Raw genomic sequence first — 17,718 nt, 5'->3', positions numbered from 1 at the left:
CAGCTTTACCTCCCTACCTTCGGGTCTCTTCGGGTCTCTTCGGGTCTCTTCGGGTCTCTTCGGGTCTCTTCGGGTCCCTCCGGCTCTCTCCGGCTCTCTCCGGGTCCCTGCCCAGCCCTGTGGTGTGGTGGTGGAGGATTTCTCTCCTAGTGGAGGAGGGGTAGTATCGCAGGTTTTATACTCTTTGGCTGGTCAGAGCGGAGCGGAGCGGTTAGTTTCCTGTCTAGTTTCCCTGTTAGAGGGACAGGAAGGAACTCCCTGATCTCATCGGATCTACTATATACTCTCAGCTCGGCTCTCCCCCCGCCCATGATCATAACACCGAGGACCGAGGACCACATTCCTCCGGCCGACGAACTAAACGTCTTTGAGGACTGAGGACTTCTTCTTCGCTTCTCCTCCTGAGGGATCGATGTTCAAACATTCCAGTTTCTAACGGCTGAACTTCTGCTGCTGCTGCTAACCCACAGACAGCTCGGTGAGTTCAGAGATCCATCGGCTTCAGAGTGTTTCTGATGACTTTAGGAGTTAGTAAAAGTTAACATGGAGCCGCTAAGTTAAAAACAGACACTGCTTTTAAACAGATTTGTTAGTTTTAGGAGTTAAACAGCTGGTTTTAGTGTAGTTTTCCAGCAGCAGCAGCAGCAACAGGCCCGAGCTGCTGAGAGCTGAGTGACTAATCTCAGGCCTGTAACTACTGTACACACATTATTATGAACCTTACCACCAGAGTTACAGCCTAATGATACATGGTGGAGGCAGGAAGACTTTATCACATCTAAAACTCACTTTTATCAAAGGTTTTATAGCTCTAAACTTTACTTTAAAACACTTTTAGTGAGTTGTAGTAGAGTTGTGTGTTCACCAGGTGTGGCAGCTACAGGAGGAGCTTTTATTAAAGTTGATATTAAAACAAATCAAAGTTATACACTCTTAATTGAGCTGTAGTGTAAAATCCATGTGAAACAGAAAAAGAGTTCTTATTTCTTATTTTTCCTCTTCTGTTTGTTCCTTTGGGAGTGTTGCGTTCAGGAACCAGACTGTATTCCCCACCCTCCTGGTGTTGCGTTCAAGCCCCACTCTAAAAATACCACTTCAGTCAGTCTTTCCTTCTTTTAAACATACTTTTATCAAAGGTTTTATAGCTCTGAACTTACCACTTCAGTCAGCCTTTTCTTCTTTTTGTAAACTTTTTATTTAAATGTTTGTTGCAGTACAGACCATGATAATAAGACAAAATAATAATAATCAAACCTCCATCTTTGGTACAGTTTGTTTTCATATTCTATACTGTATGTACATTTGTACTATACTTACTTTATATATATATATACACCAATATTTTGTTGAATTTTGCATATACTTCGCACATACAACAACTAATCTCAGGCCCGGAGCAGAGCAGAGATACAACTACTGTACACACATTAGTATTAACGTTAACACCACCAGAGTTACAGCCTAATGCTACATGCAGCACTAACAACACTTTATCAAATCTAAAACTCACTATTATAGCTCTGAACTTTACTTTAAAACACTTTTATGTGAGTTGTAGTAGAGTTGAGTGTTCACCAGGTGTGGTAGCTACAGGAGGATAGAAGTTTATGTTAAAAAAATCAAAGTTATTCATTATTAATTGAGCTGTAGTGTAAAATCCATGTGAAACAGAAAAAGAGTTCTTATTTCTTATTTTTCCTCTTCTGTTAGTTCCTTTGGGAGTGTTGCGTTCAGGAACCAGACTGTATTCCCCACCCTCCTGGTGTTGCGTTCAAGCCCCACTCTAAAAATACCACTTCAGCCAGCCTTCTCTTCTTTTAACTTACTTTTTATTTCATTCTTTAGTACAGTACAGACCATGAAAATAATAATAATAAGTAGTAGTCAGCCTTTTCAAACAATTGAAAATTTGCACATCATATTTTGGGGAATATATATTTAGTATACACATTATCAGTTATCTGTATTATCATTATATTATCAGTAGCCTATATGCAGTATCATAACAAACCAGAAATTAAATAATAGTCATAATAATTCTAAAAATAACATCTTATATATTATATTATATTATATTATTATTAAATATTTATTTTTTAAATATTTTGTTGAATTTTGCATTAGTTTTTGCACATACAAATGGACAATAATAATAAAATTATTAAACAATGAAATAGGTAGTCATGTTCTTGTAGTCATCAAAGGAAAATAAATATAACATTTCACATATTTAACAAAGAAAAAATATCAAAATAAATCAAAAACATCAGATAAGAGTGTCCATTACAGATCTTATGATCAAAGCATTCAATACAGACCATGTTATCGAATAGCAGCATTTTATTTTGCCTTCTCTTTGAAAATTCCTACATCAGATAAATATTTTGGGGGGGAAAAATATAATTTAAAAAAAAAGTATTAAATATATATTTTAAAATGTATATATTTTTAAAATATTTTGTTGAATTTTGCATTACTTTTCACACAAACAAATCGACAATAACAATAAACTATTAACTAATGAAACATGTAGTCATGGTTTTGGTAGTCATCAAGGGAAAATAAACATAACATTTTATATATATATATATATATAAAAAAATCAAAACACATCAGATAAGAATAACAACAACAACAACAACAACAACATAGAAACAGTCAGCACGACACAGCAATTTAAAAATTATTTTGCACCTTGACGTCCATGAAATTCCAATAAAGGTTTCAACACTTTATCAGATTCTCCTGCTCCTCACCCATACATTCATTTCTCTCCAAGATGAAGCTATCATCCTCCAAAGTCAATTAAAGTTTACTGTTTTGAACTAACAATAGTTCTTTTTGGATACTTAATTCACACATCTTTGCATGGAAAATATCTTTTTAGTTATGACATGTTGCACCAAGATTATATTGTCCCTTTAGATGAAATTGAGGTCCTGTAGTGAGAATAAGGAGTCTGTCACTTTATCTGTTGCTGCGTTGGTTTTGGTCGACTCGAGGGAGGTATAGAGGGATGATGAGGTGATGATGTAGGTTAAACCACATCTTTGGTGAAAGTGTGGTGTTGTTTTTTTCTTCCTGTGGTTGAACGTCTTCTTCAGTGATGCTACAGCCAGTTTAGAATAACACACCTCAGTATGTACCGTATATATAGTACAGTGGTGAGTACTGTGTGTAGTAGAGCGGTGAAGCCACTGAAACTGAACAGTGGGTTTCCATTTCACACTGTTCTGAATTGATCGCTTTAAAGATAGAGTAGATTTGTTAAAGACTATTTTTGTATAGTTGGTTATTCCAACTGAATGGACATTCAAGACGCTTCTTTTGTTGGACTCATCTTTGAGCTTCTGTTTGCAATATTGAACAATGATTTATACTTATACAGATAATCAGATTGTAGCAGAAGTGTACGCTATATTTAGAATATTTTCACCGCTTCACCTCGCTGTCAGACAGCCCTTTCTGACGGGGAACAGAAGACGTTATCTATGCTCTCTTCAAAGCCACCAGACTCCATTCACAAAAACAGTCATTTAACCTCACATAACACAGGAGTTGCTGATCTACCGCTGCTTCCATCAGTTAGTTAGTTTGTGTTATTGTGTGACTTTGGTGAATTCGAACTAACCCTTTAACACACCAAAGTCACACATAACACAAAGTAACCGATCAAGGCAGCAGTAGACGTATTATGCCTAGCATAGTATTTATGCCTAGATGACTTTATGTTGAGTGTTGATGGAGCAGCTACAGTGTTAGCATAGCCTGGAACTGATCCATTCAGACTCCATTCAGAAAACAAGCATTTTAAAAGTAGTTTGCTTGTCGTCTTGTGGACAGACCTGACAAAGCATGAATTCAGACTTTTTACTAATCAGCATCATTATGTAGTTATTTCGGCATCTGTTTGTTTTGGGTTCATACCGAGTAGTGACGTGTGTCTTGCTAGATACAGTCAGTGCAATAGCGCTGTATGTGAATACAGCTCGCCGCCAGGTGACGTTATGAACCCAGATACGATGGCGTTTGGTTTTCTGACATTTCTGGGACTTCACCAACATGTACAAAGCTGCAACAGTGGTTATTTCTTCCATGGTTGTTGGTATCTATGGAGACAAACTCCTCCTCCTCTCCGGTGCGTCTAGAGAGAATGAACACGAATGATACCGGCGGTCCAACTCAAGGTGAAAAATTAGCTTCGCTCTTGTTGTGAATGCAACATAAGACTTAGTGGCGAACACTTGATGTCTGCACCACTGACTAAAGTGAAAGGATTATAATGTCGTGTCAACAGGAGAAGTGAAGTCATTTGTTTGCATTGACTTATGGAAAAACTGAGATACTTACAGATTCAGTTTGCATTGATTAACGTGTGATACTGTGGTGTGATACACTGCAGAATAAGGTCGGTGTTTTCACACCTCAGTCGATGGAAACGTGTGCAGCTTCCTTCAGGGTGGCACGGTGATGCAACGAGCTGGTGATGAAGTCACATGGAGGCCTCATTGCAGCTGTTTTCTGTTTGTATCTTTGAGGTTAATGTTCTGCAGGACAGCGACTGTTGTTGCATCTGTTTCTCACCTCAGAGGAGTGAAGATGCTTCCTCCTGTCCTCACATTATAGGTGTGATCTGAGCTGCTATTTGATTTTCAGCAGAGCTTGTAAAGGTGTCAAATGTTTAATCTGCTCTGTCAGACATGAGACCGTTGATGCCAGGCTGTTGAACCACAGGTTAATGTTTCTGCTGCTGTTCAGTATCTAAAACATCATACCAATAACAATAAAACATCTTTTCACTCACTTGTTCGGTATCCAGCCGTGCATTTAGTTTCAGTTTAATCTGCAGAGGTTTTGAGATATCTGTCTTTAACGTTTCTGCTGCTACTTCACAACAATGGAGGTGAATTTAATTTGTGGCGCTCACAGCAGGAATAACTGAACCGGCTGAGGTGGGATCCCGGCCCAGCGGAGTCGGGCGCACCACCGGTCCGTCTCGCCCGCACCATCGGGGCGGGCGAGCGTGAGCGCGTGCGATAGGACCCGAAAGATGGTGACGAGAGGTTAACGTCACGCTGTTGTAAAGTGGTATCGGAGCCGTTTCGCGAGTACGAGTACATGAGCACAGTATCGGACCCGATACTCGATACTGGTATCGGTATTGGTGCATCCCTAGCCAATAGTAACGCTGTCTCTCTGAAATGACCTGTGATTGGTCAAAGTCTCCCGTCACAGGCTAGATTGGAAGTGCAGAAGTCTAGTTATCTCTCAGAACACTTGAATTACAATATGCTGAAAGGTTATTATGGGATTTTTGCCCAATGATGCCAAAAACCTTCTGCCTACTGCAGCTTTAAAGTGAACTCTATACAGGTGTTATTATCAGCGTAGCGTGGTAGAGCTGCTGCTGCTGCTGTCTTGTGTTTGTCCTCTGCTAGCTGGCACACCAAGGTTACCTGTTTAAGCTCCTTACTGTGTATTTACAGACACACGGTGAACTTCTTCCTTCTGTCTGGCCAACAACCTGCAGGTTGAATGAACTCTTTAAGAGGCAAAGTGTCTCTTTTAATTTGTCTCTTATAAGAGGAGACGCCTCTCGATGCTGAAGTCTTAACAGGAAGCGAGCACTGAAGTTAAACCACGAGGTTCCCTTTTTTTAATAATAGATGGTTTATCTGCAGAGTTCAAGTTGACCAATCGACTCAGCAATAGTTTGACTTGCTGTTTGTCAAAGCTGCTTTTTCATTTTCTCTATATTTCCATATGAACGGTTTCTAATGTTTATTTTGAAAGTCTTTTTATGTAACTTTCAGTTTCTCATCTGAACTGTTGTGCATCAGTCGTTCCTCATGTCAAAGATCATCACATGTTCTCATCGTCTGTGATTCATACTTCCCTGTTTGGTCACCACGTTGGCTGATCTGCAGTCTGTTATGTTGCTTACTTGACTGTTTTGTAGTTCAGTTTGGGAAACTAAAAAAAGACGTTTAGCTGAATCAATAATGAGGTCGCTTCTGAAAGCTGCTTTACATCTCACTTCCTTCCCTCTTTGAAAAACACTATTTCACAACTAACCACACCTATTTTGACCCTCTACAGTCAGATAACTGCAGGCTTTCTGTTGTTGTATTCTTTGGCAATGTGAGACTCTAATGTTCACTGACTGATTACTGACCGTCTGTCTGTAAGTAGTTAGACTAACACAATGTTAGATTTGTTGGCTCTGTTCGTCCCCCACATCTGATCTGAAATAAAACAACGGCTATGAGGTTCAACTTCTGACTAATTCTGTGTTCAGAACAAGAGCAAAGCAAATTTTTGCCTCTCTTTACTCGCTCTAGTTGGACCGCCGGTATCATTTGTGTTCATTCGCTCTAGACGCGCCGGAGAGGAGAAGCTTGTCTCCATAGATACCAACAAAATCTCTTTCCTCCATTTCCTCCATCAACCATGGAAGAAATAACCACTGTTGTTGCTTCGTACATGTTGGTGAAGTCCCAGATACGTCAGAAAACCAAACACCGTCGTGTCTGGGTTCATAACGTCACCCGGCGGCGAGCTGTATTCACATACAGTGGTATTGCACTGACTGTATCTAGCAGCCACACATCTCTACTGCGGAACCCAAAATAAACAGATGTGCTGTGATTTAATATCAATAAACAGATCAAAGTGATGCTGAAATAACTACATCATGATGCTGATTAGTAAAAAGTCTGAATTCATGCTTTGTCAGGTCTGTTACCATGACGATAAACAGACTACTTTTAAAATGCTTGTTTTTCTGAATGGAGTCTGGATGGATCAGAGCCAGGCTCTGCAGCTGCTCCATCAACACTCAACATGACGTCATCTAGAGACGTTGTTGTTTCTACCAGAGACAGTCTGTGATTTCTACACATCCAGTACTTCACTATGGGAGTAAACTGAATATCATTTTTCACCATTTTCTGACATTTTATAGACCAAACAACTAATCGATTGATTTAGGATTGATGAATATAATCATTAATGTAAGAACTAATCAATGCCATCTAAAGATACTCAGTTGATCTCCAATAGGCCGTCACTATATAGTGATTTAAATACGATTGAATTGTGTTTTTCATTAGCTGTATTTTACAAAACTCTTTTTCAGAATTATAAATATGTAGTGATGATGCTTAATTTCCAAAGAAGAGTCAAATCTGACATACAATATTTAAACCAGTATTTTGTCCAGTGAAGAAACTTCATTTATGTTTATCTCATTAATACCAGAAAGCTTTTAAAGCGAACGTAACAACCAACATCTTTGTAACCTGAAGCCGTAGATGGAGGTCACTGTGTGCTGACGCTCTGTAGAAATGTGTGGAGAACATGTCTGTGCTTGTGTTCTCCATCCAGATCCTCTGCTGCGTAACGCAGCCTGCAGAATGAACTAGAAGGCCTGACCTCTGACAATGCTGGTTCCATTTACTGAAACATAATGTGTGTATCCGCCCCCAAATGGAACGGGGGTTCTTCCTTTGCTCATGCTTCACTCTTCCACCAAGTTTCATGAAAAGAAGGCCGGTAGTTTATCTGTAATCCTGATGACAATCAGAGAAACTAACTTCCAGTAAAGGGAGGAGAAGTTCTATCCTCTTCTAGCTCTTCTAGCCGGCCTCCGGTCTGATAGCATCAAGATAGTTAGTTTGTTTCATCAACATGGAGCGGAAACATGTTACTTCTACTTCTGTCCACAGATAAATCATTTACTACAGCTGCACAGCAACAGTTCAACATCTGGTCATTCAGATAACGTTTAGATCAAATGGTGATTATTTTGTTAGAATTCAGTAACCAGATCAACGAGAGAAGAAGCAAAGAGACCAAACCGGTGTTTCTTTTTACAACTGCTTATTATATTTATAATATTTTTATTGTTCAACACCGGAAATATTGGTAGAGACATTAAATATGACAATAGAATAGAAATAATGTAGTTTTTACTTTTGTACGTCTCTTTATAGGCGGATGTTTTACTGGTGTCTGGTTGTCGCTTTCAGTCCAAAATGGCGGAGGCGAAGCTCTGCTGCTGGGCGCTGATGAGGACATGGAACGAACACTTTCACTTCTTAGCGATATATTGTACGTTCTTTGGTTGTGGTGCACGTCAGGCTCACGTCAGGCTCTTGTGGCCAAAATGAATATTACAACAACAAAATTCACTTGGCAAAATCTGACGTAGAAAATGGATCGCCAGATTCTCGTTCTTGCATCCCTCTGTGTCCTCGGTGTTGTTCTTCCATCTCCAGATCAGGAGGTCGGTGACCTCCTCTGACCTCCTCTGACCTCAGGTCCGTGCGCACGGTGACTGCCGGGCTTTTGTGTTGGCGGTCAGTCGGCCTGTGGATTGTTTGACTCACTGCTGTCAATTCTGATTGCAAAAGGTTTTTTGATTGTTTGGTGTCGGTGACGTCCAAAAAGTCAGCAGTCAGCAGCACAGTGAGAATGCAAACCAAAGCAAACCTCAACACTGATACAGTATACTGATCTAATACAGTATACTCATCTAATACAGTATACTGATCTAATACAGTAGTACTCATCCAATACAGTATACTCATCTAATACAGTAGTACTGATCTAATACAGTAGTACTCATCCAATACAGTATACTGATCTAATACAGTAGTACTCATCCAATACAGTATACTGATCTAATACAGTATACTCATCCAATACAGTATACTGATCTAATACAGTAGTACTCATCCAATACAGTATACTCATCTAATACAGTAGTACTGATCTAATACAGTAGTACTCATCCAATACAGTATACTCATCTAATACAGTATACTGATCTAATACAGTAGTACTCATCTAATACAGTATACTGATCTAATACAGTATACTCATCCAATACAGTAGTACTCATCCAATACAGTATACTGATCTAATACAGTATACTGATCTAATACAGTAGTACTCATCTAATACAGTATACTGATCTAATACAGTATACTCATCTAATACAGTATACTGATCTAATACAGTATACTCATCTAATACAGTATACTGATCTAATACAGTATACTGATCTAATACAGTATACTGATCTAATACAGTAGTACTCATCTAATACAGTATACTCATCTAATACAGTATACTGATCTAATACAGTATACTCATCTAATACAGTAGTACTGATCTAATACAGTATACTCATCTAATACAGTATACTGATCTAATACAGTAGTACTCATCTAATACAGTATACTCATCTAATACAGTATACTGATCTAATACAGTATACTCATCTAATACAGTATACTGATCTAATACAGTAGTACTCATCTAATACAGTATACTCATCTAATACAGTATACTGATCTAATACAGTATACTCATCTAATACAGTAGTACTGATCTAATACAGTAGTACTCATCCAATACAGTATACTCATCTAATACAGTATACTGATCTAATACAGTAGTACTGATCTAATACAGTAGTACTCATCTAATACAGTAGTACTCATCTAATACAGTATACTGATCTAATACAGTAGTACTCATCTAATACAGTAGTACTCATCTAATACAGTAGTACTCATCTAATACAGTATACTGATCTAATACAGTATACTGATCTAATACAGTAGTACTCATCTAATACAGTAGTACTCATCTAATACAGTAGTACTCATCTAATACAGTAGTACTGATCTAATACAGTATACTGATCTAATACAGTATACTGATCTAATACAGTAGTACTCATCTAATACAGTATACTGATCTAATACAGTAGTACTCATCTAATACAGTATACTGATCTAATACAGTATACTGATCTAATACAGTAGTACTCATCTAATACAGTAGTACTCATCCAATACAGTATACTGATCTAATACAGTATACTGATCTAATACAGTATACTGATCTAATACAGTAGTACTCATCTAATACAGTAGTACTCATCTAATACAGTATACTGATCTAATACAGTAGTACTCATCTAATACAGTATACTGATCTAATACAGTAGTACTCATCTAATACAGTATACTGATCTAATACAGTAGTACTCATCTAATACAGTATACTGATCTAATACAGTATACTGATCTAATACAGTAGTACTCATCTAATACAGTAGTACTCATCCAATACAGTATACTGATCTAATACAGTATACTGATCTAATACAGTATACTGATCTAATACAGTAGTACTCATCTAATACAGTAGTACTCATCTAATACAGTATACTGATCTAATACAGTAGTACTCATCTAATACAGTATACTGATCTAATACAGTAGTACTCATCTAATACAGTAGTACTCATCTAATACAGTATACTGATCTAATACAGTAGTACTCATCTAATACAGTAGTACTCATCTAATACAGTATACTGATCTAATACAGTAGTACTCATCTAATACAGTAGTACTCATCCAATACAGTATACTGATCTAATACAGTAGTACTCATCTAATACAGTAGTACTCATCTAATACAGTATACTGATCTAATACAGTAGTACTCATCTAATACAGTAGTACTCATCTAATACAGTAGTACTCATCTAATACAGTACCGATCTATCTGCATTTAATTTAGTTCTGTTGCCTGCATGCAGGATGTTCAGGTTTGTAAAACATGCACACAGAACTCGGGTCACTGACGGAGGCGGCGTGTGAAAGAAAGAAGGTGTGAAGATATAGAGATAACTGATAGATGAGGTCAGTTTGTCCTCAGCAGTGTTGAGGTCCTGGTTCAGCTCTGACCCTGTTGGTTCATTCTGAGGAAGCAGCCTGATAGCTGTTTGTGGTGATGGTGAGATGAAGCTTCATGAAGCACTGAAGCTCTCCAGCAAATTGGTTCACCGTTCCACCGGTGCTCTGTCTGCAGCTGCATCGGCTTACTAGCTAGTTCTTGTTGTTTTTTAGGATGAAGGTCAGTTTAGTTTCCTCCACGATGCTCCACGCTGTCCTGCAGCTCCAGGATTCACCCTCCTACAGAAAAGTCTCTCCGTTACACCTCCCACTGTGACTGTTGTCAAACTAAAACAACATATAACCAAAAGAATACACACCAAAGATGAAGTGTGGTCTGTCAGTCAGGTGCAGAGAGGCTGCCATGTTTGATTGTGTTTGATAAAGAACTGTAGGTTTCTGCTTGTCAACGTGACTGTTTGTGTCCTCTGCAGCAGGATGGCGTCCACCGTGACTTTAGAAGACGCCCTGTCCAACGTGGACCTGCTGGAGGAGCTGCCGCTGCCGGACCAGCAGCCATGCATCGAGCCGCTGCCCTCCTCCATCATGTTCCAGGTCAGCCGTCCTGACAACTTCCTCTGCTGCTGCATGACCTTATTTTATGATATTAAAATAACTGCTCACGGATATAGAAGTTCCTCTCTAGAACTGACTTTAGGTACATTGGTTAATCATTTAGTCAACATATGTTCTTTGTGTTTATATCGGGTTCTTTCTGATGTGAGAGATGAACAGACATGGAGATGTTTCATGTGCTTTAGTTACATAGAAAAAGAGTCAAATTATTAATAAAAATAAGAAGGAAAAAAAAGACACTTGATAAAATCAAATAACAATAAGATGAAATATAATGCATAGAATACATAACATGAGATGGGATATAAAACCCACTGAATAATATTATAATTAGAACCCATATTTGCCGCATACACATATACATCAGTAAACAGTAAACACTGCAGCAGCATCAGAAGAAGGTAAACAACAGGTCTATTTTTATTCCTTTTTATTAGAAATAAAAGATTGTTTTTCATTGAAGTGTCTTGAAGAGCCAGGCGGGGGAGATGGGTTATTATTATTTCTTCAAACTGTGATCGCTACTGATGCATTCAGATTTATAAACATGTATGTGCACTAGATATATGTGTTTATTATTTATATATTTATCCGATATATATATATAAATATATATATATATATATATATATTTTTTTTTACATGTTTTTTTTCTTTATTATTTCAGTCATTACTTTGAATGTATCTTATATTTTTATATTTTCATTTAGTTATTATAATAATAATAATACAAATTATTATTATTAACAATTATTATTATTATTGTTATTTTTATTATTATTATTAATGATAATAATTATTAATAATAATAATAATAATAATAATATGTAGTTAAAGTATATTTGATACAAGGGTAGGTTCATTATCAATAATATATATTATGACCACATTTCCTATAATTAATAAGGATTCCTATAATTTCTTATATTATTTTATTTTTATGGTTTCAATATGTGTTTTAATAATGAAAAAGAAATTTTGTTACACGTTGGAATTTAATTGTAAAATAATCCTTTTGCTAACAAAAAGGAATCTTTATTTTTATATATTTAGAGCCCAGTAATAAAATTGTCAAATCATATTTTATTTGCTATAAATGTAAGTGATTGTGTTAAATGGGTATAAGACATCGTCTCATATCGATCGCAGGCCCCTGAATTGAATGGTGACATCAGATAATATCATATTATTGTCTAAGAAACTTGTGATTTCCACCCCGATGTCTTACCGATGTCTTACCGATGTCTTACCGACATCTTACCGACGTCTTACCGACGTCTTACCGACGTCTTACCGACGTCTTACCGACGTCTTACCGATGTCTTACCGACGTTTTACCGATGTTTTACCGATGTCTTACCGATGTCTTACCGATGTCTTACCGATGTCTTACCGATGTCTTACCGATGTCTTACCGATGTCTTACCGGTGTCATCGTCTCCCCGCAGCCCAACTTCAACACCAACTTTGAGGACCGGAATGCGTTCGTCACCGGCATCGCCAGATACATCGAGCAGGCCACCGTCCACTCCAGCATGGTACAGTAGGAGGGTTTCACTTCTCTCTGATCTCTGTCAGGACCTGGTGGGAAAGATAAGTCCAGCAGAATGGGGTCAGGGTCTCGTGAACAGGAATCTGGTTTAGTCCCAGCAGACCGGTTGGTTTTGTCTAGCAGGCAGCTTCTAGGATCCAGGCCCAGAACCGAACGGATGCTCTGGAGCGTCTCTGACGGGAAGAACGGGGCTTTGTGTCTAATTAGTGAGGGCTCTAATTGGTCGGGGTCTGAATCCAACCCTCTGGGAATAAAAGAGGTAGAATAGAAGCAGCGGAGCATGTCGTGGTTCTCCGTGTGTGTGTTCAGATGAGACTGATGTTGTTGTGTTGGTTGAACCAGAACGTGATGCTGGAGGAGGGGCAGGAGTACGCCATCATGCTCTACACCTGGAGGAGCTGCTCACGGGCCATACCACAGGTAAACCGCTGCACGCTCTCATACTGATATCATACTGGACGGAGAGCTCAAACCATTAATTGGCAACTATTTTGAAAATCTGTTAATCATTTTAGTCATCGTCGACGCAGAAATACTTCTGGAATCTGAATCTATTTGTCTGTTATCACCTGTAACTTTAATATATTTGGGTTTTGGGCTGTTTGAATACACACAAGTCACTGTCGGCTCTGTGATACGCACTTCTACAGTATAACAACTTCCTGACATGTTGTAGACAAAACAGTTAATGGAGAAAATAATCTCCCGATGATGATCATATCTCAAAAGCTTCATGAGGTTTCACTTCACTCTCCAGAAGTTTTTTGAACTATACACATTTTTTAGTTTTTGAGAGCAAAGTCGTTTTGGTAGTTTCGTTATTCGTTGAAAGGCTGCTGTCGCTAACATGGTTTTTACTTTAGATCAATTTAAACAGGATCATGCTTAATAAATGATCTCCAGTTTTTAAAGGTCTAACCTTCCTTTCCCTTAACGATTCTTCTTTTGTCTCTCAGGTGAAATGCAACGAGCAGCCCAACAGAGTGGAGATCTACGAGAAGACCGTGGAGGTCCTGGAGCCGGAGGTCACCAAGCTGATGAACTTCATGTACTTCCAGGTGATTTACGTTCTACACTCAGCCGGGACGCTCGCTCCTCCACCGTCTGTCAGCCGGGACGCTCCTCCACCGTCTGTCAGCCGGGACGCTCCTCCACCGTCTGTCAGCCGGGACGCTCCTCCACCGTCTGTCAGCCGGGACGCTCCTCCACCGTCTGTCAGCCGAGACGCTCCTCCACCGTCGGCTGGACGAGTTTCAGAAACATTAAAAAACTTTAAATTAAAAAAACTTAAAAAAACTTGAAATGTAAAACTTAAAAACTCAGTTTAAAAAACTTTAATTCATAATGTGAATCTTAACTTAAAAAAAAACATTAAGAACTTAAAAAATTAAGATGTAAAACTCAACTTAACTTAAAAATACTTCAACTTAATAAAAAAAAAAATGTAAATGTAAAACTTAAAATCTTTGTTTAAAAAACTTAAAAAATTCATAATGTGACAACTTAACTTCAAAATACTTCAACTTAAAAAACTATAAAAAATCAAAATGTTAAACTTAAAAAAATGACTTAAAAACTTTAAAAACTAAAAAAAATTGAACGTAAAACTTAACTTGAAAATATTTCAACTTAAAAAATAATCAAAAAAATCAAAAAGTGAAACTTAAAAACTTAACTTAAATTTGACTTAAAGAAAAGCTTAAAAAAAAAACTTTTAAAACCCCTGACCTTAAAATCCTAACCCCGTCTCCCGTCTCTCTCCCTCCCAGCGAACCGCCATCGACCGTTTCTGCGGTGAAGTCCGGCGTCTCTGTCACACCGAGCGACGGAAGGACTTCGTCTCCGAGGCGTACCTGCTGACCCTCGGGAAGTTCATCAACATGTTCGCCGTTCTGGACGAGCTGAAGAACATGAAATGCAGCGTGAAGAACGACCACTCCGCCTACAAACGGTACTCGGAGACATTAAACTGCTTTCATTCACACAAACTGATTCACACAACAGACACTAGAGGGCAGCAGCACTCAGTCAGCATCTCTACAGGTTCTCCTCCTGGTCCTCACTGCTGGAGCAGCATTTCTGTTAAGACAGCAGGGAATCAGGGAAAACGGTATACAAGATAATGACCCAGGTTTTGGAACTACAGTTCCCATCATGTTGGGGATTTAAACAGGAAGTATAATGCCACAGATGCAGTGATCAGCTGTGAGCTACAACTTAAAGCCTATAAATGAATGCTGAATCAGCTGTTGGCGAGTCCTGTTAGCAGCGCTCCTGTTGATGTTCAGACAACTATCACTGGATTACTTTGGAATTACTGAACAACTTAAAAACACAATGATTGTTAACAGTATATGCTCTTTGTTCTGTGATTTCTAAGCAGATTTATGGACGTATTTTCACCGAGATATCACCGGGAAGTCACACTGAATTTTAAATATGGAATCATGTTCAAAGAAGGACAACAAACACTTTTCCGATGTCGAGCAATAAGACGCTTCGCTTGTATTCGGCGAAGTTTATTCAACTTACTTTCATGAGTTCTGAGAGTCGATGCTTCTGGAATAAGACCAAGAATACAAATCTCTTCCGTACATGCATATCAGTTCTTTGTGGATGATGTTGAAAATTGTGTCAATTATAACTTTTATAAAAGTCTTGTATGTGTTACATACGTTAGTTACATACGTTAGTTACATACGTTAGTTACATACGTTAGTTACATACGTTAGTTACATACGTGTGTTACATACGTGTGTTACATACGTGTGTTACATACGTTAGTTACATACGTTAGTTACATACGTGTGTTACATACGTTAGTTACATACGTTAGTTACATACGTTAGTTACATACGTGTGTTACATACGTTAGTTACATACGTTAGTTACATACGTGTGTTACATACGTTAGTTACATACGTTAGTTACATACGTTAGTTACATACGTGTGTTACATACGTGTGTTACATACGTTAGTTACATACGTTAGTTACATACGTGTGTTACATACGTTAGTTACATACGTGTGTTACATACGTTAGTTACATACGTTAGTTACATACGTGTGTTACATACGTGTGTTACATACGTTAGTTACATACGTGTGTTACATACGTTAGTTACATACGTGTGTTACATACGTTAGTTACATACGTTAGTTACATACGTTAGTTACATACGTGTGTTACATACGTTAGTTACATACGTGTGTTACATACGTGTGTTACATACGTTAGTTACATACGTTAGTTACATACGTTAGTTACATACGTGTGTTACATACGTTAGTTACATACGTTAGTTACATACGTGTGTTACATACGTGTGTTACATACGTTAGTTACATACGTTAGTTACATACGTTAGTTACATACGTTAGTTACATACGTTAGTTACATACGTGTGTTACATACGTGTGTTACATACGTTAGTTACATACGTTAGTTACATACGTTAGTTACATACGTGTGTTACATACGTTAGTTACATACGTTAGTTACATACGTGTGTTACATACGTTAGTTACATACGTGTGTTACATACGTTAGTTACATACGTGTGTTACATACGTTAGTTACATACGTGTGTTACATACGTTAGTTACATACGTTAGTTACATACGTGTGTTACATACGTGTGTTACATACGTTAGTTACATACGTGTGTTACATACGTTAGTTACATACGTTAGTTACATACGTTAGTTACATACGTGTGTTACATACGTGTGTTACATACGTGTGTTACATACGTTAGTTACATACGTTAGTTACATACGTTAGTTACATACGTTAGTTACATACGTGTGTTACATACGTTAGTTACATACGTGTGTTACATACGTTAGTTACATACGTGTGTTACATACGTTAGTTACATACGTTAGTTACATACGTTAGTTACATACGTGTGTTACATACGTGTGTTACATACGTGTGTTACATACGTTAGTTACATACGTTAGTTACATACGTTAGTTACATACGTTAGTTACATACGTTAGTTACATACGTGTGTTACATACGTTAGTTACATACGTTAGTTACATACGTTAGTTACATATGCTCTCATAATATTGGATCAATATAAATCTTTTATATAGATAATGTTGGTGCTTGACGACGAGCCTTTTTTTCTTTCCTGCTGCTGTGATTTTTTAAATTCAAACTAAATCTTGTTTCCTTCCTTTTGGTCCAGAGCGGCCCAGTTCCTCAGGAAGATGTCTGAGCCTTCGTCCATCCAGGAGTCTCAGAACTTGTCCATGTTTCTGGCAAACCACAACAAAATCACTCAGGTTGGTCACATGTGCACCGAACTGTTCACTCAACATCATCAGGATTACATCATCTCAGGGTTCATTACAATGTCTAAAAACAATTAGACCTGTGTTATATATGTTGTTGAGTTGTGTTCTGACATCATCCCAAATGTTTCCAACAATGTTCAAACCAGAGAAATATTAATATTAATAATTTGAATGGAGGTAACGGTGAGTTTCATTTGGTCGCCTGTCATCGGTGTCATCAAGTCCTCTCTGTGCTGCGTCAGCGTCTGAAACCGTCTGAAACTGACCTTCTATCCAGTTTTGAGCCACATTTTAACAACACACTTTTTAGATCTTGGTGGTTTTTATATTTGAACCTGATGAAAGATTTTAGTCGTCAGACGTCTGGATCTGAAGTTTTCTGAAGCTGAGCAAACGTTAGCGTCAGCTCGGCTCGCAGCCTCTCCGGGACGTCCTGCGTCCGCCGAACAGCGTCGGAGAAACACTGATATTTAACGTGAAGCTGCTTTATTCAGTGTTTGTTTTGGAGAGGAGGAGACCTCTGG

At 38.0% G+C, this 17,718-nt stretch overlaps 2 protein-coding genes and 1 pseudogene across 3 annotated transcripts in view; 2 read left to right on the top strand and 1 right to left on the bottom strand.

Moving 5' to 3' along the window:
* chst7 (carbohydrate (N-acetylglucosamine 6-O) sulfotransferase 7) overlaps positions 1-17,718 on the bottom strand; it is a 62,979-nt gene that overhangs the window by 31,980 nt on the left and 13,281 nt on the right. The gene's annotated exons all lie outside the window — the stretch shown is intronic.
* cyfip1 (cytoplasmic FMR1 interacting protein 1) overlaps positions 167-17,718 on the top strand; it is a 41,256-nt gene continuing 23,704 nt past the window's right edge. Inside the window, exons 1-7 of one of the 2 annotated variants that reach the window (XM_074636734.1) lie at positions 167-478; positions 11,192-11,312; positions 12,782-12,871; positions 13,228-13,305; positions 13,842-13,943; positions 14,655-14,836; positions 17,086-17,182. In XM_074636734.1, coding sequence (XP_074492835.1) covers positions 11,196-11,312; positions 12,782-12,871; positions 13,228-13,305; positions 13,842-13,943; positions 14,655-14,836; positions 17,086-17,182 — 666 coding nt within the window. In that variant the 5' untranslated portion in view covers positions 167-478; positions 11,192-11,195. The remainder of the gene's footprint in view (positions 479-11,191; positions 11,313-12,781; positions 12,872-13,227; positions 13,306-13,841; positions 13,944-14,654; positions 14,837-17,085; positions 17,183-17,718) is intronic. The other variant, XM_074636735.1, reaches the window with a different exon arrangement.
* On the top strand, positions 8,216-9,464 carry LOC141768408 (uncharacterized; annotated as a pseudogene).

The sequence above is a fragment of the Sebastes fasciatus genome, chromosome 5 (genome assembly GCF_043250625.1).
Source record: "Sebastes fasciatus isolate fSebFas1 chromosome 5, fSebFas1.pri, whole genome shotgun sequence".
In the NCBI taxonomy this organism is placed as follows: Eukaryota; Metazoa; Chordata; class Actinopteri; order Perciformes; family Sebastidae; genus Sebastes; species Sebastes fasciatus.
This window is presented reverse-complemented; position numbering and strand designations above follow the sequence as displayed.